The 23,827-nt window shown below is 41.4% G+C and overlaps 2 protein-coding genes across 9 annotated transcripts in view; one reads left to right on the top strand and one right to left on the bottom strand.

Moving 5' to 3' along the window:
* Positions 1-15,495, bottom strand: part of SON (SON DNA and RNA binding protein) — a 32,081-nt gene extending 16,586 nt beyond the window's left edge. For 4 of the 5 annotated variants that reach the window (XM_059164629.1, XM_059164630.1, XM_059164631.1 and 1 more), the window contains exons 1-6: positions 15,340-15,495; positions 12,119-12,285; positions 4,270-10,203; positions 2,472-2,632; positions 406-552; positions 50-238 (exon numbers count right to left, since the gene is read on the bottom strand). In XM_059164629.1, coding sequence (XP_059020612.1) covers positions 50-238; positions 406-552; positions 2,472-2,632; positions 4,270-10,203; positions 12,119-12,285; positions 15,340-15,416 — 6,675 coding nt within the window. In that variant the 5' untranslated portion in view covers positions 15,417-15,495. Of the gene's footprint in view, positions 1-49; positions 239-405; positions 553-720; positions 2,243-2,471; positions 2,633-4,269; positions 10,204-12,118; positions 12,286-15,339 lie in introns of those variants that run through there. The other variant, XM_059164633.1, reaches the window with a different exon arrangement.
* GART (phosphoribosylglycinamide formyltransferase, phosphoribosylglycinamide synthetase, phosphoribosylaminoimidazole synthetase) overlaps positions 14,972-23,827 on the top strand; it is a 32,736-nt gene continuing 23,880 nt past the window's right edge. The window contains exons 1-5 of one of the 4 annotated variants that reach the window (XM_059164638.1): positions 16,390-16,498; positions 18,623-18,697; positions 19,149-19,334; positions 21,795-21,890; positions 22,367-22,541. In XM_059164638.1, the coding sequence (XP_059020621.1) occupies positions 19,190-19,334; positions 21,795-21,890; positions 22,367-22,541 (416 nt within the window). In that variant the 5' untranslated portion in view covers positions 16,390-16,498; positions 18,623-18,697; positions 19,149-19,189. Of the gene's footprint in view, positions 15,093-16,389; positions 16,504-18,622; positions 18,698-19,148; positions 19,335-21,794; positions 21,891-22,366; positions 22,542-23,827 lie in introns of those variants that run through there. The other 3 variants (XM_059164635.1, XM_059164636.1, XM_059164637.1) reach the window with 3 other exon arrangements.

The following is a 23,827-nucleotide window of genomic DNA, read 5'->3' as shown; positions in this document are numbered from 1 at the left end:
CAGGTATTAAAAAACAAAAAACAAAAAACACAATATTCCTCTTACTTACCTCAGAGGGCAAATTGCTGCTGAAAACATTATCATCATCTTTGTTTTCTTCACCATTTTTCTCTACAGGAACCCATTCTCCATACACACTATCTGCTTCTTTTTTTCGATGTTGTGATCCAGACGACACAGGAAACTCTTTCGTTAACGTTACCTGGCTTTTTGGTGGAGTTGGCTTTGCCGCAGCAATCTAAAAAATAATGTATTTCCTTAATTAAAACTGAAAAGACTTTCAACATAATCGGAAAAGTTTCATTCATTTTTTCTCACAGTACATAATCCAAAAATTAAAACACTAAATTCGAGTTTTATTTAGTCTCTATGCTGTTTCATCAAGCCATAAACTCTAATACTCACATTCAGATTGAAAAAAATGGGTTTGGGTTCACTGAGTTTAAAGGGATGATGATAAAAAGGAGGTTCTTCTTCCTCTTCGTCTGAAACATGAGGTTTATTCACTATCACATCATCATCTTCTTTACTCTGTGCGATCTGTTTGCATTTCTTAAAAAAATAAAAACAAAAAATAAATCTTACACTTTATATGGAATAAAATGCAATTAAAAAATCAAAACCACATAAAATCAACTTTTAGCAATAAAACAAGATTAACAACAGGTTTTAGGTAAGTAACTTAACTTATTAGCTATTATTTAAACACACTCTAGCTGGTCAGTCAGTCAACAACATTTATTGAGCACCTACTATGTGCAGAGCACTGTACTGGGCACTGTCCAGGGAATACAAAAAAAAAAAAAAAAAAAAAAAAAAGTAGAAGACATGGTCCCTGCTCCCAAGGAGCTTACAATCTAGTTCAAGAAAGAGAATTACATACACGTGAAATAACTGAGGAACGCTTTTACAGAGCAACACAATTAACAAGTGCAAACTGATATAATACAAACTGAGTACATAAGTGCTGAAACAACAAAAGCTTAAGAGAAAACAGAATCAGGCAGAATTTGGTAATCAAGGGCTATTCCTTGAAGAATTCTAAGCCAGATTTTCATAGTTAAGAACAAGGATTGGCAGGAAAAGAAAAAGAGTCATCCTAGTTAGATGGTGATATAAAGGTGAGAAACTTACTGGAAGAAAAAAAGGTCTGAAAATGAGGCTTAAAAACATAAGGGAAACACTAAGCGTTCACAAGGTTTTAGATAAGGAGCTGAGATTTGATGCGCAAATAGAAGCTTTCACTAAGTTCTTAAATTAAAAAAGTTGTAATTCATATTGCAATAAATCTAAGTTTGAAAACAAATTAAGGAACTATATGAACCCCCAAATGCATGGCAAAATAAAAAATGTGAAACTTCTCCAACTAGGTTAGATGTAATTGTCTCTCCATAAATGTTCAGTAAGTTGAGTCTCTAAAGGAACAAAACTCAAGAATGAAAAATAAGGCATGATGGAGAGGGTCTTAACTGATGAGGTCTGACACATAAAGCTAAGTCCATTCCTTCCCGAGAAGCTAAGGAACAGACTCCATTACCTGGCTTTATAAAAAGGTCAGAATAAATTTGGGTGGACTTGTCTATACAAGCAGAATTTGTCACATCCATCATCAATTGAAAATGTTACAATAGGATAAAAAGCTCAACTGGCCAAAAAACACAGAGTATATACCAAGCTTGTAAAGGGGAACAGAATATATTGACAGTGGCAGGCTGGCATAAGGCTAGCCAATAACAAGTTTCAATATATGAAACAGCGTGATATTTCTGGATCCTAGCAGCAATATTTCAGCGTCCTCCCAAAAAAAAAAAAAATAATAATAATAATATTAACAAAACAAAGCCAAAAAAAAAGCCTCAGTTGAAAAGATCAAATTCTTAAAAACAAAAGTAAGTGTGTTTAAAATATGTTACTGCCAAAACCCGAACCGCAGGAAGAACTGATAATGGCCGGCCATTATCACCAATGGCTGGTACCAAACAGCCAAAACCCGAAATGTTGATGCGTAAGAAGTTCCTTTCAGGCAATGGCCAGCTATTCTCATTAATTTCCAAGCTCCGGTGGCAAAAGATCATTTCTGAAGATTGTCTGTGTCTTTGCGTATATGCAGTATACTCGTGGCGATCAGTGAACACGTCGTGAATGGAAACGAAACTGTAGGCGAGCTTCTGCGTGTTGCTCACTCAACACCTCCTCCATTCAAACGAACCGTCCCACTCCTCAGTCAGTTTGGCTTCTAAAACTGGAAAGCAAAAGTAATGGGAAGTAACTTTTAGCTAGCGGAGCTTAGCCATCCCGGATAATGGCCTGCTAAACAGAGCTTCTGCCGCTGCCACATCTGTATTTCGGGTTTTGGCCACTCGGTGCCAGCCATTATCAGTTCAGCCCACAATTCGGGTTTTGGCACGCTCCAGAGTCAACATCACTGAAATAATCCATTTAAGAATGTAAACAAATTCTGTCTAGCTTACCTCAGTTAGTTCTTCTATAGTAGCTCCTCCTGACTTTTTAGCTACTTTCTCTTCTATTGTAGGTGGAGGTGCAGGCTTTAGGTTTGGCGGTAAAGGAACACCAGCCTTAGCACACATGGCAGCTGCATTAGCTTTGGCTATTTCAAGTAACTGAGCCTTATCTGGAAGAGGAAAATATAAGCAGTTTTCCTACAGGCTAATACACTTTGTATTATCTAAAGTCTGATATGGCAACAAAATTAAAAGCATCAATTTTCTGCCCTAATATACAGCTGTGATCAAATCACTCCTTGGCTGAGTTTTTAAGTAAATGACGCTAGTAAGTTGACATTTAGCTTCCCATTCAAATACTATACAAAATAGCTAAATTATACAATGGTCACTCTAACACACACACACACACACACACACACACACACACAGCATAGCCTTCTTTATTTTCCTATGATGCCCTTGAACTTTCCTTCTAATATCTGACATTTTAAATCACTCTTTAAGCCAAGTACAAGTGCCAACTCTTCTAACAGGACTTAAGTCAGAATTTAACACTTCTCCAAAGTGCCTTATCTATACCAGTACTTACAGTAATCACCACAATCTGTTTTTTTTGGCAGGTTATGATTTAGTAAAAGAGACATATATGCATTTTATCCACGTCTCCTCTACCAACCTATAATCATTTCAAAGATGTCATTCTATGAATAAAAAAAGAACTCAACTTTTGTTGAACTGGATGCATTTTCCCTCACTTCTTTGGACTGACCTAGAAATGTCCAATCTACTAAGGTAATGATAAATTATCCAGTACTACTGCAGGTAGTAATACACTAGCCATCAAGTTTTAATCATCCCCACACACTTATTACATCAAGAGAAACAAGTGCACTTCACTTTTTAAAGCAGATTATTAAAATACAAGTCATTTTAGTAAATTTGACTTTGTTTTGCTAGTATCACCCACCCAGATAAAAACTCCACACATGCAAAATTCCCTATTCACTTCCTTTCCGTTCTTTATCCCTTATACCAATCAGAATTACCTTCACACAGATTTAACAGCCCTGTGTTGCCATTTTCAAACATGTAACTTACTAAAAAAGAGATACTGTAATTTTAGGCCTATTTGTAAGAATCTATGTTGGAACAGATATAATAAAACAATTGAGCATATAAGCCTTGTCAATAACTAGACTTGTACTTTCTATCTTTATTTATGGAAGAGAGCTGAAGCAAACTAAAACTTTCAAGCATGAAAACACTTTGGTTCTACCACAGTCCAAAACAGGCCTTTTAAAAAAATTAAAAAAACAAACAAACAAAAAACCTTTAATTATAAGTGTACTTATTCCTACACAATTTCCAAATACAAGCAAATCTAATTACCACTGATCCTTGAGTAATGAGAAGGGTTAAAGGCACTGGCTGACTCCTGTGTAGCTGAAAACTGCATGTAAATTTGACTACCCAAAACCTTAACTCTGATAATCTACTGGTGACTGGAAGCCTTACTGACAACATAAACAGATCAACACATATTTTGTATATGTATTACATGCTATGTGCTAAAGAAAAAAAAATTTTAAATCATAAGGAAAATACAATACTACCACCTCATTTATCAAAAATATCCACATGTAAGTAGACCCATCCAGTTCAAACCCATGTTCCCAGAGTCCACTAAAGAAACTTAAAGACAGAAATACTTACTGTCAACCAATCACCCTTTTCTGACTCTAAGATCAGAAAACAATTATTTAAGACATTCTCTATTACGATGCCATTAATTAAAATGACTTACTCAAATCTGTTAGGCGTTTAGGTGATCTGCCTCTTTCAGAAGACCTGGACCGTTTACGGCGGATGGGAGATCTGCTAAACCTTCTTCTCAATGGTGTTCGTGATCTCCTTAATCTCACTGGTGAGATACTAAAGCTTCGTCTCCTAACCACAGACCTCGATCTTCTCCGGCGACTAGGGGTGCGGCTCCGGCGGCTTGGGGTGCGGCTCCGGCGGCTTGGGGTACGGCTCCGGCGGCTAGGGGTGCGGCTCCTACGGCTAGGCGTGCGGCTCCGGCGGCTTGGGGTGCGGCTCCGACGGCTTGGGGAAATACTAAAGCTCCTCCGCCCCACAGATCTAGATCTTCTTCGACGACTTGGTGTGTGACTCCGACTCCGACGACTTGGGGTGCGACTGCGAGCTCTAACTGTTTTCCGGTTATCCCTGGAACTTGATCTTTTTCTTTTTCTTTCCCTGGACTTTGACCTGTGCTTTGGAGATCTTTTGCGCTTCTCTTTTGATACAGAGCGCCTTCCTCTGGACTTTGACCTTGACCTGCTGCTCCTCCTCCTGCGTCTCGAACGGGACCTTGAACGCGTTTGAGAGCGATGAGACTTGGACTTAGATGATCTCTTCCTTGCCCTAGAACGAGATTCGCTGGTACGCTTGCGTGATTTGTGTTCAGAAGACTTGGAACGCTTACTTCGAGATCTTAATGAAGAGTCCCTTTTCTTCTCCTTCTCACCTTTGTCCCGGTTTTTGTTTTTCTTGCTTTTCTCATGTGTGTCCTTAACTTTTACAAAAATTTCATAATCATCTTTTTCCTCTGAAGACGACTCTGAAGCTCTTTCTGGTATACTGATTACAACTGGACTGGTAGCAGATTTGTCACGTTCAACCTCACTTGGAAGTAAAGGTCCCTCAATGCCAGCTCTAAGGCTTGTAAGACGTTCCATGTCCTTAGGAAGTAATGGTCTTACTAAATCTGCTTCATTAATATCATCAATAGTGGCAGAAAATCCTGAATCTGACTGTATCTCTTTAGTAGGGAGAGGTATTTCTTTATCTTCTCCACTGCTTTCTTTAGGACTGAGAGCAACTGCTAATGTCTGGTCACAGTCTTTTATAGATAATGGTCCTTCTGCATCCTTATTAATAAAGTTATTAGATGGTAAATCAAGATGAATGTCTTTAGCAGGCAAAGGTCCCTCTATGTCAGCTTCGCTACCACCACTAGGGCTAGTGGAAATGATCATGTCATGTTCAGTATCTTGAGCAGTTAAAGATACTTCAGCATCATAATTACTAACTGAACCAAGAGCAGATGCTATGGCAAATTCAATACCCTTACTCGTTCCCACTGCATCAGGTTCAAGAGCAAGAGGGCCAGCAGAAGACAGAGTTCCTCCATCAGCTTCACTAACACTAGAGCAGGTATCCAATACTGTGCATTGTTTAGTCTCACCGATCGACAGAATATTCCCTTCACCAATTTCACCAACAGCACCAGTACTGGCAGCAGACGCTGTATTATGTTCCATCTCTTGAGCAACAAAATGATTGTCTGTTTTAAGGTCTGTATCTGTACCATGTTCACTTTCATATGGGTCATTCTTCAGGTGTCCTTCAGCATGTGGCTCTTCATCTGAATGCATGGGAATCTCCTGCATGCCAATCTCTGGAGCTGTATTTTGATCACTAGATAGTAAATTCACTCCTTTTACAACACTAGACTCCAGTATCATTGGTGTAGACTCTAAAACCATCTCAGTTGGTATTACTTGGGTCTGCTCTGAGACAGTGACAGCAGGCTCTGAAATTATCACAGTGGGTTCTTGGACAGGAACAGATGGTTCTGAAACAACTGTATTAGACTGAGGAACTGACACTGCTGGTTCCAGCACAGGCACAGTAGGCTCCAGGGCAGAAACAACTGGCACAGGAGTGGTTACATGCTCAGATTCAACCAAGGCCAGGGTCTCCGGGACACCCTCAGCAGGTGTGTCTGGAACAGCCACAGCTATTGGGTCAGAGACAGCCACAGCTGTTGGGTCAGGGATAGCCACGGCTGGGGGCTCTAGGACAGCTGCTGTTGCTGGGGGCTCTGGAACAGTCCCTGTTGGTGGCTCTGGGACAGCCACAGCTGGGAGCTCTGAAACAGCCATGGCTGGCAGCTCTAGAGTGCTCTGTGATGCCTCTGGATTAGCTGCAGCTGGATCCAAGAGAGAAAGAGACACCTCTGAGGCATGTCCTGAAGCTTTCATGGAATCAAAGGTTTCTGCTGTCTCAGACATAACTGAAGACTCTGATGCTAATACAGTTGGTTCAGCTGACATTATGGTAGTTTCAGATACCATGTAAGTCACCGCTCTCTCTGGAACAACTTGATGTTCTTCTGCTACTACAGCAGACTCTACAGGTGTTGATGTAACCGAAGACTCTGGCTCTAATGCTGGGTCAGGAACAGTCACAGCGGCCTCTGACGCTAACGCTGAAGGATCTGATGCTGACACTGAATAATTAGCAGGTAATGCCGAAGGCTCGGAAATCTCACTTTGACTCACAGAAGGTTCAGACAGCGACACAGACTCTTCAGGAGGTAATGCGGGCACCTCAGTAGGCCAAGTATTTTCAGCTGTTAATGCTGACTGCTCAGTAGGTAATGCTGGACCCTCTGGTGGTTCCTCAGGAGGCAATGGTGGTGTCATTGGTGGCTCCTCAGGTGGCAATGGTGGCATTGTTGGAGGCTCTTCAGGAGGCAAAGGTGGCACCATATATGCCTCCGTATATGTATCAGTATAAGAATCGGTGTAAGAATCAGCTGCCATAGACATCATTGAACGATCAGCAGTGTAAGATGACATCATAGATCGGTCAGCTGCAGAGTACGATGACATCATAGACCGGTCAGCAGCAGAGTAGGACGACATCATAGACCGGTCGGCACTCATGGACATCATAGATCGGTCAGCCATTGGGGACATCATGGAGCGCTCGTAAGCTGACATCATAGAGCGTTCGTAAGCTGACATCATAGAGCGCTCAGCCATAGGGGACATCATAGAGCGCTCATAGGCTGACATCATAGAGCGCTCATAGGCTGACATCATAGAGCGCTCAGCCATAGGGGACATCATAGACCGCTCATAGGACATCATAGAGCGTTCATAAGATGACATCATGGAACGTTCTGCAGCATAGGACATCATCATAGAACGTCTAGATGCTAACATCAGGGGTCTTGGTGCTAACCTATATGGCCTGGGGGCTATTCTATAGGACCTGGGTGCTATCCTATAGGGTCTAGGAGACATCCTATATGGATCAGGAGTTAGTCTGTAGGGATCATGGCCTAATCTATAAGGGTCTTGCCCTAACCTGTAGGCATCATGGCCTAACCTGTAAGGGTCATGACCTAACCTATAAGGATCCTGAGCTAACCGGTAAGGATCCTGAGCTAACCTGTAGGGATCTGGAGATTTTGAACCCAACATTGCAGAATCTTGGGTACTAGATGCTAACATCTGGGCATCCATGGAACCAGATGCCAACATCTGGGCATCCATGGTGCCGGAGGCTAACATTTGAGAGTCCATAGTGCCTGATGCTAACATCTGAGAATCCATAGAGCTAGTAGCTAACATCTGGGAGTCCATGGTGCTGGTTGCTAACATCTGGGAGTCCATGGTGCTGGTTGCTAACATCTGGGAGTCCATGGAGCTGGTTGCTAACATCTGAGAGTCCATGGAGCTGGTTGCTAACATCTGAGAGTCCATGGAACTGGTTGCTAACATCTGGGAGTCCATGGAGCTGGTTGCTAACATCTGAGAGTCCATGGAGCTGGTTGCTAACATCTGGGAGTCCATGGAGCTGGTTGCTAACATCTGGGAGTCCATGGAGCTAGTTGCTAACATCTGGGAGTCCATGGAGCTAGTTGCTAACATCTGGGAGTCCATGGTGTTGGACGCTAGCATCTGGGAGTCCATGGTGTTGGACGCTAGCATCTGGGAGTCCATGGTGTTGGACGCTAACATATGGGTCTCCATGGTGTTAGAAGCTAACATATGGGATTCCTGAGCCATCAAGGGATCCACTCCTACTGTTACAGAAGTCTCCCCCACTAATGTAGTAGGCAGCTCCTGTGCTACCGTATTATAGGATTCCAGCGCTGTCGTCGAGGGCACCTCCAGGGACTGCGACACGGTCATCGTTGACAGCTCCGTTGTCACCACAGACTGAACAGAGATCTCCAGCGCCACAGTTGCCACAGGCTGCCCAGGCAACTCTGGTGCCCCAGGCTGCCCTGGCAACTCCAGCACCCCCGTTGCCAGAGGCTGCCCCAAAAGCTCCAGTGCTCCAGCTGCCCCAGACTGCCCCGAGAACTCCAGTGCCCCAGTTGCCATGAGCTGCCCAGGCAACTCCAGTGCCCCAGTTGCCACAGGCTGCCCTGACAACTCCAGTGCCCTAGTTGCCGAAGGCAGCCCTGGCAACTCTGGCACCCCAGTCACCGAAGGCTGCCCTGGCAACTCCAGCGCTGTCGTTGCCACTGGCTGTCCTGGCAACTCCAGCACCATCGCTGCCTCAGGTTGCCCCAGCAACCCTGTTGCCGTTGTCACCTCAGGCTGCCCAGGATGTTCCACCGCTGTCATCCCCACAGGCTGCTCCAACTCTGACGTCGTCACAGGTTGTTCGGTCAACTCCATTGCTACTGTTACCGCAGGCTGCCCTGGCAACTCTACTGCTGCTGTCACCGCAGGCAGCCCTGGCAACTCCTGTGCCATCACAGGTGGCTCTGGTACCTCCTGTGGTGGCTCCAACCCCACGGATGGTGCTGGAAGCCCTGGTAATTCCTGCGACAACTGTGGCACTGATGTCGCAGAGGGCCCCGGCAACTCAGGCACTGCCGTCGCAGGGGGCCCTAGCAACTCAGGCACTGGGGTAGAAAGGGGGCCTGGCAACTCTGGCAAGGGGGTAGCAGAGGGCCCAGGTAACTCCAGCACTGGAGTCACAGGGGGCCCCTGCAACTCCGGCTTGGAGGTCGCAGGTGGCCCCGGCAACTCCATCACTGAGGCCACCGACGACTCCGGCTGCTCCAACGCTGTGGTCTTGGGGAGCTCCAGCAACTCCTGTGGTCTTGTCATGGATGAATCTGCAATCTCCGATGGTACTTCGACAGGCTGCTCTGGCAATCTGACCCCTTCAGTTGCTGAGGACTCTGGAAAATCCATTGTTGTTGATGTGCTTGGCTCAGGGTGCACCTCAGTAGGTATCTCAGACAATAACACAAGGGTTTCTGAAGGCTCTAGCCCTTTTGCTACTGGAGGTTCTAACATGACCTTTGATTGCTCTGGAGGTGTGGTCTCCAAAGATTTCAACATAGGCTTCATCTGATACTCCATTGACATTGTTACAGCTGGCTCAGGTGACTTTAGCATTACTGTTGAAGTAGGCACTGGTGCCGTTGTAAAGGAATCCAAAATCTTTGTCATGGATGATTCCAGCGTGACTGCCACAGACTGCTCTGACTGCACTGAAATTGTTGATGTTGATGCAACGGACAGTTCTGCAGTTTTTGTAGCTGGCTTCAGAGTTTCTAAGGTGTGTGCCTCTGATACCTCCATTGATACCACAGGAGGTTCTAATACAACTGCAGGAGATTCACTGGTCTCAGAAAGGCCAAAAGCTCTTACAGGATGCTCCAGTGCCACCGCTGAAGGCTCAGAATCAAACTTCAAAAAGGAATCCGATTCTAAATCTATGTTCCCATCATGATGTGATTTCGCCTTTGATTCAGATTCTTCTGGCTGTCTTTTATACTTTTTTTCCTTTTCTTTCTTCTTTTTCTTCTTTTTATTTTTGTGCTTTTTATGCTTCTTTGACTTTTTGGTGGGAATTTCATCGGTAGGATCTGTTTGTACAGACACACATTTACTTTTTCTGGAGGCCTCCTTCAGGTCTGAAATTAAAGAAAATTAATTTTGTCAAACATTTCCCAAAGTAAGCTTAGCTAACTAATAAAGCTCATAAACAAAATTTACATCCCCACATTAAAACATTATAGTGTAAAGTTTCTTGTTAAATAAAGTTGCCAAATAAACTATCTTCTAAGAACCAATTATCTAAAGACTAAATAAGTTCTCAGTTAAAATAAGTTCTCAGTTTATCACAAAAACTTCAAAGTCACATTAAAATGTGTTTTACTAAACCTATTTACAACTATTTTTTCCACCTCTCAAATTATAGCATGCTACTTTCAAACTACACTTAGGGAAAAATTTCCTATTATCAACTGTTAAAATTCCTTTAAAAATACGTATTATATAATTTTTAATGACTATTTAATAAGCCTATTTATACAAAAAGCAACATGGCACTGGCTCTGGAACAGACAGTCTGCTTTCAGATCCTGAATCAATTACCACTCACTAGATGAATGAACTTGGTGAAATTACGGACACTGTTGTCTCCTAGAGTTAGAGGACAAAGTAAAGTTAAAACATACAAAGTACACGGAACAATGCCTGGCACATAGAAAGCCCTCAGCAAATGCTGGTGATTACTTTTACATACACAAAGGGCTAAACAACTAACGTAAAGCATCAACACGAAACTTGAATTTTATCTCATCGCACCCATGTTACATTCTAAATAAAAACAGCTTTTCCTTCAACACTCTTCTAAAATTACTGAAGTAATCTTAACGTCTTCACTTAAAAAAAAAGTCAGTGCAGGAAAGAAATTCTTACACTCCTTTACATTTAACCCAAGAACACTGCATATCTGAAAGGAAAAAAAAGCTTTTCTACTTTACAACTAGACTAATTTACTCTAATGCCAGTATCAAATTAGATAAATTTTACTGATCCCAGAAAAGCTGATCAGAAACACAGGCCACTAAGACTATGAAAAAAAAAAAAAAAAAGAATACATGACAAAATCCATTCCAAAGCAAAACAATTTTCTATTTCTTATTTATTATCCACCTAATGCTAGTCAGCTAAGTTACACTTAAAGAAAAAGCTGATACAATCATAAATCTAAGTAGAGCTGAAATCTATGCTTTTTTTTTTAACCATATTGATCAAAAATAATAAAAATAAAAAATAAAAACCCATAACCACCCCATTTCCAAAACGGAAGACAGACTGTTCGGGTTTTTTTTAAGATTTTATTTTTTTGACAGAGAGAGACACAGTGAGAGAGGAACAGAGCAGGGCAAGTGGGAGAGGGAGAAGCAGGCTTCCCACTGAGCAGGGAGCCCGATGCAGGCTCGATCCCAGAACTCTGGGATCATGACCTAAGCCAAAGGCAGACACTTAACGACTGAGCCGCCCAGGCACCCCCAGAAGATAGTTATTTTTACAGGTGATCATAGATCTTTCATTTCTAAGCATCAATTATTTAAATAATTCCCGAAACACTAAATACCAAAGCAATGATTCCTCTCCATTCATTGCACTTTTAAGAGGAACAGATGCAAAAACAAGGCCATCTCTGAGCTTGGGCTTTAAAAATAAAACCTCCCAGGGTTTTAAAATTATCACAAATTTGGTCCAGCTCCTGTACCTTCCCCAAAATGGACATTTACACCATTGTTCTATGAAAACCCACATTCAAAATCCTGGTAGGGAGTCACTACAAAACTGAATCGAATCAAGTTATATTCCACCAACAAAGCAATCAAGTATCAATGCTCACGTTTCAGTACAACTGTATTTTCAGATAAGACGATAAAGTCATCAGGAAATAAACTCAAACTTACTGAAGTTTTAGAACTACTGAAGATTTTTAAATACCTTGCAGTAAAAAAAATAGTATTAGCTACTTAAAAATCTTTAAGTTTTTGAGACAGCTGATTATCTCCAGCTTACCTGGCTTATATCGTAGTTCTGTATCTAAGACCCCAGAAAGTACTTCCTCTATCTTCTGAACTATTTCTTCATTTGGGAGGCTCCTGGCAGAGGCAGCTGCATCACCTGCCTGGTTTCCTTCATTAGGTGTATTTGTTTCACCATTGAGCTGGCCTTCACTCCTTCCACTTGACAAGAAAAGTTATCAAGATTCATTATTACTTTTACCACACCACACAATGAATATTTATAACTCAGCTCATTAAAATAATCTGACATCGTTCATACATTTTACCATTTTTGTATTTCTTTCAGATGACACTCCCCACCAACCATCCTTCCTTCACCCTATCTACTTAAAGTAGGTACATTTTCATTTTTACATACTTAATTTTCAGAACTACTAAAGTTAAAGGGAAAAAAAACTTTAAAACAGCTTTCTAAACCTTTAAAAAAAATAATAAAATAATACCAGAAATCTAAACTGATTTAGATTTGGGTTGCTTGCATATTTATCTCAGGGCAGAAAAACTATCACAATCAAAAATCACAAATCCAAAGAAAAATATACCACCTAATATACATGGTACAATACACCATTCTAACATTATGATAGAAGCTACAACCACAATAAAACCACATCTGTGCATGGAAAACAATCACCATAAACAGTATCAAGGAACAGTTACCACAAACATATTGAGTAAAAAAGGGTAAATTGTAGCCTCTGATCAATTTTAGACTGATCAAAATTACTGAAATACTGTATCAAGTTTAAAAAAAAAATACATTCATACAATTTTTACCCACTGATCAAGAATCCTGGTATTTTTCTGGCATTAAAAAAACTCATGGGAAACAAGTGACATTTTATTTATGCCAAGAAATTATTACAGTAAATTAATATGCATTTTCAACTCACAGGGCTAGAAAAATCTTGAAATGAGAAGCATGTCACTTACCTAGTCATTTTTACTACTTTTTGTCTAAGTAAAATTGTTTTTGAAAAATAATCTCAACACATTCAATTTAATTAAAATTAGCTAAGAAATCAAACAATTATGCTCCACTACCTGATAAAAGTCTGAATGGTCAAAAACCAAAAAAATTTCAGTAATTAACTGTTATTTGAGAACACTTGGTTTTCTAACATGACTCGCATAGTAATAATTAACATTTATTATTAATTAGCCACGGGTCTACATTTCTTAACTCATTTAATCCTAACACAACTCAGTGATTAGCACTAACATTCTGATTTTACAAATGAGGAAAATGACACATAGAGAAGAACCTAACTGAAGTTCATGCAACTATTATGAGGTGAAGCTGGCATTCAAAACCAGAGCTCCTACCTTAACCACCACAGACAAAAAGACAGCTCTTTACTACTTAAATGTCAGCCTCCTTACCCAAACTGATACATGTAAAAACAGATGGGACAGTATGGCAAATATAGCTCACAAAATGACAAGCGAAATTTTGTTTTTAGATTGATAATGTATTACATACTATTTGACAAACTAAATATTCCTCTAAATTTACCTAGTTTCTGGAGCTCTTTTACACTTTTCCTAAGCACTTACACATACACGATCACATTAGTAAAGCATAGATTTGATACTCAAGAGAATTACAACTTTAAAGTCTGTAAGAAAATAATCACCTTAAACCTATCAGATATTTATCTCAGTTACTGAAAAAGGAAAAAAATTTCAAACCAACAGCTAACAATACATTCCTACAATAGAATTCTATGAAGCCATAAAAAAGGTCCCAAGACAACCGAGAATGTGAAAAAGACAAACTTGTTCACAATCAGATGGAAAAAAAAAAAACAAAACAAGATCACACTTCACAAAATATGTGCATCTGTACACACAAGGAAAAAAATGAAAGAACATAAAGAACATTATTATGTGTCTCGTTTATTCTAAGCTTTTTACAATGAAACACTTGTTTCCCAAATACAAAAACAGATTTTTAGAAGATGTAAAAAGACATTACAGCAAGCAAACACAATCATCGCCTGAAACTATTAAAGTTTTCAGAAAAATCATACTCCCTTTACCTCCAGACTTCTCTCATCATCTAAAAATCACTAATATATACAACAAAATTTAAAACAGCAATGAAACGAGTATGATTTCCTACTTAAACAATATACCCCGCAAAAATAGTGATTTTTAGCGGTACTACATACCATTCCCCCAATAACGCTATGTTAATTTCAGCGCTTCATTTAAAAATGCGTTTTCAAATTCATGTATTGCTCTTCCTCTCGACTTTTAAAATATAACTAGCAAAAACATCTGAACCAGGAACAAATATTTAGGCTCTATAAAGCAAAAATACTCCAAGACAACCACGAACACAACATGACCAACACCATTTTCCTTTCTGAATAAACATCAATTTCTTTGGAAATCGCTTCCTGTTCAAATTTTGTGGAACCAAAGGTAAACTACGCAAAGTCTAAGAGCAACGGCAAAAGTAGCGTGCTGGTCAAGATGTCAATTGGGGCGGGAGCAGCCCAAAAAAAAAAAAAAAAAAAAAAACTAAACACAAAGCCTACTATCCACTTGTCAAATTGAGAAATTAATACTAATTCAAAGTCCCTTTCCATCCTCACCTCGAACATTTCGTCAAAGTACCTAACATTAATTTGTTAGCTGCCTTAACTTCAATTTCTAATCCATTAGAATGCTGCCTGGTAGAAGCCACTGGACACCAGGGCCCGAATAATCTAATTAAAGGATCCCGACCCCCAAAAGATCTGAAGCGTGCAATAATAAAGCGGATTTAAGATTACTCAAGAAACGGCCGTTAGAGACCCTTTCCGGTCATAGGCACCGGCCGGCGAAATCCGCGGAGGCGGAGAGGGGGAGGGGAAACGCGGCGGCGGCGGCGGAGCTGAGGAACTAGGCCCGTCCCTGGTGGACAACCAGGCCTACAAGTAGCTTAAAGGGAGGAGATTACCGAACGGGAAAGAAAAGTAAGCATCTTAACTCGGTTCTATTAGAGGGAGTCTGGGGTTACCTCAGAAAAAGCGAAGTTCCTCGCTGGAAAGGGAGGGAGCGGATGGGGGGGGGGGAGGGCCCGGAAAATGGATCCCAGGCCCAGGCGGGGCTGTAGCGGGGCCTGAGGCGAGGAACGACGGCGTCTCTGAAGAAAGGTGCCGTGGAGAGCTACACGGGGCCCTAGCGGTCCCTTGGGAGCAGAAAAGTCTGGGAAGCGTTTACCTGGAAAGCTCCTGTTGAATTTCCCGGAATTTACTGACCACGAAAGACCTAAAAATCTGCTCGATGTTGGTCGCCATGGCGTCCGCTCCGTTCTCTCAACTCCTCCTCGCTAGTCCTCCAGGCTCCCAGCATGCCTCGGGAGGAGGCGCAGCGGCCAATTCCGTCTCTCGGCGTCCTGATTGGCTTCTGTGGGAGCGTCCAGACTGGCACGCTCCGCCGCTGGACCAATCAGTGAGCACGGCCCAGTTCTCCTCCGCTGTTTCTGAGCGGCTAGGGTAGAGGTGCTGACGTTTGCGCCGCGCACGACTATGTCCGCCATGTTAGTGACTGACGCAGGCGCCATTACAGGAGAAGTCTCTCTTGAGGCGACTGTGTCAGCTTAAGTTGTCGGTCTCTCAACAGTGTTTTGGGAAGCTTAAGAGGCTTACTAAATGCTCAAGACTATAGAGCATGAGAAAAGGAAAAAGGAAGGCTACGTGGCTTGATACGGGGCCTCCGCCGTTTCTGGGTGGCGCCAAGTTGTTTTGGCAGGGAGATGCATCCGGAAAAGCATTAATCAACGCCCGCCCTCACTGTGGTGCGAAAAAGAACACGTTTTCACCCCCATTTTTTTTTCCCCATGGCATCTCATTAACGCTCCCCCCACCCCCGCTTTTTGCAAGCACTAGGCCAGAGGTCTTAAGCGGCCTGCCGTCCAAAGCCTGGTGCATTTCTAGTCTCGTCGGGATACCAAGCGGGTCAGCTCTGACTCGTTACCAGCACCCAATTAGCTAATCGTGGGTTTAGCATTTCGGAGCTCCTCTTCCACAGAGCTCTGAAGGCTCCTGAGGAGGAAGAGAGACGTTACGTGGCGCCTAAAACTACAGCGATAAACGCGCAAGTTCCTGGTAGCTTTACTGTGGAGTACGCGGAGGCCGCGCACAGGAGCCAAACGCAATCGCACTTGATTACCTCGCTGCGGCCACCGCCGGCCGCGCGCTGACCAATGGGGTGGTGCAGCCGGCGGCGGGGCGGGGCGGGCGGGGAGAGGCGCGCGCCGGATTGCGCGGGGCCGACTTCCGGCGCGCGACGGGAGCCCGTGCTGTGAGCGCGCCGACGAGCGTGCGAGCGCGAGCGGTCGTACCGCCTGTGGAGGTGCAGAAGCCTTCTCCGATTTTAAGTAAAGTACATTTATGCTTTGATTTGGGGGTTTAGTGTCAGGAGTGGGATGAAACTGTAGAAACGCGTTTGGCTGTCGGAATTCTGGTCTTGTTTGTAAACGCCGTGGGTGGGGGTTGGCCATGTGCTTTTCACTTCTTTTAACTGAGGTTTTCGTTGGATCTTCCACTTTCCCCGCCTTGTAAGATGTCGGGCCTGGTACCTTTATGACTTTTTTAGGTCGTAAGCCTAAATTGCATATTTTCTGTTCATGCACTCGGTCTGTAGCAGACTTAGTCCACTTTTGTCATTGGTTTCTGCTTTGTGTTACTCGCCTGTGTTACTCACCGAGCCCTTCGCAGAGGCTCTACCTGGCTCTCATTCTCGTTTTAAAGTTCCCCAGTTAGATGGCTGAGGCCCACGAAGGTTAAGTTCTTCATCGAACCCCGCTAGTAAGGAAGGGGCAGTCTCACACCGAACCATAGCGCTTTGGAGGCCGGGCCCCCTAACCACTCCTCGAGTGGATTCCTTCAGGCTGAGGCCAACGCTATTTCGGTGATCCGCGTAGGAACTAGGACAGTTAACCTTTAGTGCTTCTCCTATTCAAACTAAGTGTATTTTTTCTCTAGATTTCAGAAAAAGTCTGCTTATTTCAGATATTTCAACACACGTGGCAAGTCTTTTCTGCTAAAATAGCTTTTGCCTCTCTGAGACAGGAGTTCAGCAAAAAATTTTTTTCTTCCAAGTTTTCAGTGATCATAATCTCAATTGTTAAAAGAGCATCTGAATCACGATTGCACACAACGGGAATCCGTAAAGTAAAGAGGCCTTACTTTCTCTTAGATAGGTGACCTACGGCGAGTTATTTAACATGATTGGACCTAGTTTCTGCTCTGTAAAATGAGGTGGTGATCGTACCTACCTCGCAAAATTCTTAGATAAGTAAAGTAGTTCGTGAAAAGTATTTAGACAGCATCTGGCACAAAGTAAGGACTCAAAAATTGTAAGTTTTTTGTATTATCATCTTAGATTTAAGTATAATCCTGGCATCACACAAGAAGTTACTGATTGATTTTCTGTTTTCAGTTTGCCTTCTACATAATGAAATGCCTTCTAGAGATTAGTAAATTAGTGTGACAGGATATTCCTTTGGCTTTTCTTTTCCATTTAGTACTTATTCCTGTCCCTAATGTGTGATTTTATATAAAAGTAAAAGATAGGGGCAGCTGGCTGGCTCAGTGGGTTAAGCTTCTGCCTTTGGCTCAGCTCATGATCTCAGGGTGCTGAGATCAAGTCCTGCATGGGGCTCTCTGCTCAGTGGGGAGCCTGCTTCTCTCTCTCTCTGCCTGCCTCTCTGCCTATTTGTGATCCATGTCTGTCAAATAAATAGAATCGTTTAAAAAAAAAAAAAAGTAAAAGATAGAATATAAAAACATTTACTACTGCTGAGTATCAGAAATTTTATTAGCTGTTTATAAATGTCATTTCCAAAAAAATGTCATTTCAGTTAGCCCTTATGTAGCCTCTCAAGGCAAGATCTCCTATTTCCATCTTTTAAGATGTAAAGAAATTGAATTAGAGATCGGAAGAGCTTAGCCAAAGTCATACTGCTCACTTGAGTTAGGTGTTGCATCCATCCTGCTAAGAATCAAATGCCATAGTCAAAGTAAGACCTGGTTCAAGTTTGATTTTGCCTTCTCTACCAACTTCCTAACATATTACACTGACTTCTTAAATCAGGAGTCAGCAAATTATGGCCATTGTGGCAGATCCTTCTTGACACCTATTTTTATACATTTCACCAAATAATTTTTACATTGTTAAATGGTTGGAAAAAAGGAAGAATGATATTTTTATGACATGTGAAGATTGTAAGATCCTCAAATTACAGTGTCCATAAATAAACATTCTCATGCTTATTCTTTATAAGCTTCTGGTAGCTTCTTATCACTTAGAGCAGAACAGAGACAACCTATGACCTACCTCCCACTGCCTAGTTGTGTAAGGTTTTACTGGACATTGCCATGTTAGTCCATTTCTGTATTGTCTATTGCTGCTTTTGTGCCACAGTAGCAGAGTTGACTTGTTACTATAGAGAGTGTATGACTCTCAAAGGTTAAAATATTTACTATCTGGTCCTTTACAGGTCCCAGTCTAAATATTTCTTTCAACTTAGAACTTCGAAGTCTATTATTTGTAGCATCACAAGACTTAAAAGCAGGTACTTGAAATTTGGGGTCTAAATTTGCAATGTTAGGATTCATGTTTAACGGAGGCTTGATGATTAGAAGTCTATAAAGGTGGAAAAGTGAAGCCTAAAGAATGATTACTCATAGGTTTTTGTTTTGTTTTGTTTTTTTAAACCAGGTTACAAGCTAAGTCACCATTTCATTCCTTAACCTAACTGTAGGCCAGTCTTCCTCATTTTTAAAATACCTCCCTTTGGGCAGTGGAACTGCAACTCTTGATCTCAGGGTGATGAGTTCAGGACCCACATTGGATGTAGAGATTACATACGTGCAGACCTCCCTAATCTTTGTGAAGTATAGTCATCCTCAAATTATGAGTTCTAATTTTTCACGAATGAATCTTTGGAATATTTAAATATTTAGAAATCACAATTTCTAATGTATGTGCATTCTAAAATAACAACTCTGGTTTTCTTTCTACAGCTTTTATTTCCCTTTTGGATTCCTGCTTTGCAGAGAGAGCAATGGCAGCCCAAGTACTTGTAATTGGCAGCGGTGGAAGGGAACACACACTGGCCTGGAAACTTGCACAGTCTAATCATGTCAAACATGTGTTGGTTGCCCCAGGAAATGCAGGCACTTCCTCCTTGGAAAAGATTTCAAATACTGGTAATCACCTTTCAATGTAGGGAGTAATAGTTAATAATAGTCAATAGCTATGCAAATTCAAATGTTTTCCTTGACTTTAAAATTTATGTGGTAATTTAAATACTTGCCTTATGTTGTAAATTTTAGGTATCTTCTTGTTCAGAGTATGGCATTTCTTTATCTTAAATTAGTTTAAACCTTACAAAATATACCCATTGAAAAAGTCACAAGTGCCTAAGGTTAAAGGCAATTTGATACGTATTTTTAGAAATGAAAAGTTGAGCAGTGCTATTAAATGTAAGTTTTGGCGATTCTAAGTCCTTACTAGACCTCAATCTTTATCTCTTTCACTGGTAAAAGTGAAAAAATGATCAGTTCTTATGCTACATTAAATTCTTCAGTGGCTTCCTGTGGTACTTAGAATAAAACTCAGACTCCAACTCCTTAACATTCCTTCCAAAGCCCTTTACAATCTGGCTTCTGCCTGACTTTCCAGCCTGATATTTTATATCCTCTGTTTTCTTTTCACTGTGTTCTGTCCATGCAGTCCTATGAGTTTCCCAAACAGAGATGCCTAGAATTTGGTATTTGTTTGTTTCCACCCCTAACATGACTGGCTCCTCATCATTCAGGTCTTAGTTTATCAGTTATCTCCTCAAAGAGGTCTTTCCTAAAGTTTTTAAGTAAAGCATACCCCCTAATTCATTGTTTTCAGTCATGAACTATTATATGTATTTACTCTACTTTTCTATTGCCTATCTCCTCTCTTCATTTCCGCTCTAGAATGTAAGCAAGGAACGCTTCTGTCTTGTTTTTGCATTGTGTACACCATGCCTATTACCCTATATGGCACTTAATATTTGTGGAGAAAACATAGATCCAACAAGCCCCAAATTGGGAGAAAATAATTGCATGCATAGTACCAAAAATAATTTAAAAAAAAGATAAATAAGATTGTATCTGCTTCCCTGGGATTTTAGCTTTGTAGGTGAGGTGTATTATATGTGTTTATTGAAGAATTGATACATCCTATCTAGATCTAGCTGATGTTATAAAGGCCAGCCCGTGGAAATCTCCCAAGATTGCCATGGGCCTGCTACCACTTGGAGCAACAGGTTAGGTGTGTCCTTTCTCTCTTGCCACTCTCTGTTGTACAGAGGTGGTTGGCTTTGATCAGCCCAGTTGTGTTTGCAGGTACTAACCCAAAGTGCATGGTACTCCACCCTTAACCTACTCAAGCAGCTCCTGTAGCTTGAGAACTCTGCCATTTCTGCACTTTCCCCAACACATCACAAATGTCACAGAGTAGTATACAACTTCAGCCAACTTCAGAATGGTGGTACAGATACAGCAAAGCAGGAAGGCGCCTGTAGAACCAATACAGTATATGGTTGGTCCTGCTGCTAGTTACTTCAAATTCCATCGAGAAAATATTCCTGGCTTGTCAGTCGAAGTAAGCTGTGTTACTTCATTCAGGGGGCACCTGGGTGAGCATCGAACTCTTGATTTCCACCCAGGTCATGATCTTGGTCATGAGATCAAGCCCTGCTTTGGGCTCTGCCAGTAGTTGACTTCTCCTCTCCCTCTACCCTCTGTGTGCCCCCATCCCACCGTGCTCTCCCACACACTCTGAAATAAGTGTCTAAAAATAACTAAATAAGGGTGCCTGTATGGCTCAGTTGGTTAAGCAGCTGCCTTTGGCTCAGGTCACGATTCCAAGGTCCTGGGGTCGAGCCCCGCGTTGGGCTCCCTGCTCAGCAGAGAGCCTGCCTCTCTCCCTTTGCCTGCCGCTCTGCTTACTTGTGCTCTCTTTTATCTGTCAAATAGATAAATAAAACCTTTAAAAAAAGGTAAATAAATAAAATTGTCATTCAATTCTTAGCTTACCCATCTTTGCACAAAGACCCTTCAGCTCAACCAGATACAGTATCTCAGTTCACCTGATATTATCAGATTTCCCTAATTTGTTCACACTTGGTTTGGTGTTTTTTTGTTGGTTTTTGTTGTTGTTTTTGCTTGCATATTTATTACCAAACATTCCCATATAAGCATCCTAAGCATAGGGACTCTGTGTTAACATCTTAACCTAGTGACTAGCTCAGTATCTAGGACATGGTGGTTCTCAGTAAATCTTGAGTAAATGACATTAAAAGGCAGTTTCTGAGTATATTCTGTGGGACATTTTTTTGTTTATGATCAATGTGACATGAATACCATAGTCAAGAAAGTTCTTTAATACCTCTTTGGGAAGCTTCCTGGTATTTTCATCTTAACTAGCTGTAGTAATCAAGGACTGAGCCTCATTGGTTAGCCTAATGCATTAGGCTCTGAATTTCTCATGGTACAACTATCATCTGTACTCATAAAAGAAAAGCAATAGTTAATAAGCCTTTCAAAGTATAGTACTTATGTTTCAGCATGACTGTTAATTTAAAGAATGTTTGTATCAAGTGAGGTGGGGTATGTTTTTTCTATTCACAGCCATCTCGATCAATGACCACACAGCCCTTGCTCAGTTCTGCAAAGATGAGAAAATTGAATTCGTAGTTGTTGGACCAGAGGCACCTCTGGCTGCTGGTAAAGTTTGTTTTCTGTTTATTATTACAGTATATGCAAGCCAACAGGAGCTTAGAGATCATCTAAGCCAATTCAATTTGGGGATGAGGGTTTCTGCTATCATACAACATTGGAAAAAGAGCTTTCACCTTGAAATTTATGGAGTCTCCATTTTTTCCGTGACACATCAATAATGTGATGAATGAAAGAGCAAATTTGCAACTGTGGAAAATATTTTAAATGTTTCTATTCTGCTCTGTTCTGGTATCCAGTTAATAGTCATATGTTTGACTCTAACAAATAACTTTTGCTGTGTTTGAATCACATGTTAGTAGTAACGTTTTTGTTCATACGCAGTAGGCAACTTGAGAAACTTACTCTCTGCCACTACTTATCCGCCTTATGTCAATGTAGATTTAGTCTAATCCTGATTCTTCAGAGTCAGAAGGCTCTGCAGAGACCTTGGTTCACCTAAAGCTGCTCATTTCTGTCCATAGGAATTGTTGGTAACCTGACGTCTGCAGGAGTCCGATGCTTTGGTCCCACTGCAGAAGCAGCTCAGTTAGAGTCCAGCAAGAGATTCGCCAAAGAGTTTATGGACCGACATGGAATCCCAACTGCACGGTGGAGAGCTTTCACCAAACCTGAAGAAGCCTGCAGCTTTATAATGAGGTAGCTAAAAGATTGCCTGTGGGGGGCCATTGTTTTGTTAGGATATTTATTTATTTATTTATTTAAGATTTTATTTATTTACTTGACAGACCGAGATCACAAGTAGGCAGAGAGGTAGGCAGAGATAGAGGAGGAAGCAGGCTCCCCGCTGAGCAGAGAGCCTGATGTGGGGCTCCATCCCAGTACCCTGGGATCATGACCTGAGCCGAAGGCAGAGGCTTTAACCACTGAGCGACCCAGGCGCCCCTTGTTAGGATATTTAAACACACAGGTCACTTTTGTGTCACAGGTTTTTAGTATGATAATCATGGCAGAAAAACTCATGCTGTGTAGGTTGCCTTTCCTCCAACGTCAAAGTAAAATGGGACCCTGTGCATGTGTAGCTGTACAATCTTGTGGCCTTGCAGAAAGAAGATGTTTTTAACATTACTGAGGAGGTTCTAGGGTAAAAGATACATTTGGTTTAGCAGTCCTGCACTCCTTATGGTCAAACTAATAAACACAGTGGCATCTTAAAACATGAAGGATGTTGATTCTTTCATAAATAATTAACTGGATTGAAGAATCATCACTTGGCTTTCTGCCATTGCCACTTAGATCTAAATCTTAAGACCAGACATTCTTGTTCTCTGTTGTATCAAAAATGTGAAACAATGAATGGTGGTAGACACATGCTTTTGCCCTTTTTTGGTTGACACTTACCCCTTTTATCTGTTACCTTTTCCTTTTAGTTGAGTCAGTTTCATTCTTTATTCATTCTTCATCCTACAGGGTTTCTTAGACAATGAAAGTTATTATTTCCTTGTAGCCAGATGCCTTGGGTAAGTAACAATTTTGTTACTTACTTTGGGTAAGTTTCTTTCTAGATCTCCAGTCCCACCCAACAGAAGAAATTACCAAGAACAGTTTTTTCTGTGTACTTTCAAAAATGACTTGTATTTTCATGCTTATGATGGTCTTATACAGTCACATCTTCTATTGGAATGAAGTATAATTCACTACTTTGCTCTTAAGGATCCTTCCATGCTTATGCTATACAACTGCTTCTGTCTTCCAAAGATGTTGCCTGTATGATCTCATGATAAGTGATAAAAGCAAAATTGTATGTACCATATAATCACAACTATAAAGGAATACATAGGGAAAAAATCCCAGGGGGAGAAGTGTATCAAAATGGTGTTGGTATAAGTAGTTCCTTTTTCCCTGCTTTTTGGTGGTTGCTATAGCACATTTCAGCACTTGAGGCTTTTGAATTTAAGGATTTGTTGGATGTTGAAGATTACTCT

Source organism: Mustela lutreola, chromosome 2 (genome assembly GCF_030435805.1).
Source record: "Mustela lutreola isolate mMusLut2 chromosome 2, mMusLut2.pri, whole genome shotgun sequence".
Classification (NCBI taxonomy): Eukaryota; Metazoa; Chordata; class Mammalia; order Carnivora; family Mustelidae; genus Mustela; species Mustela lutreola.
This window is presented reverse-complemented; position numbering and strand designations above follow the sequence as displayed.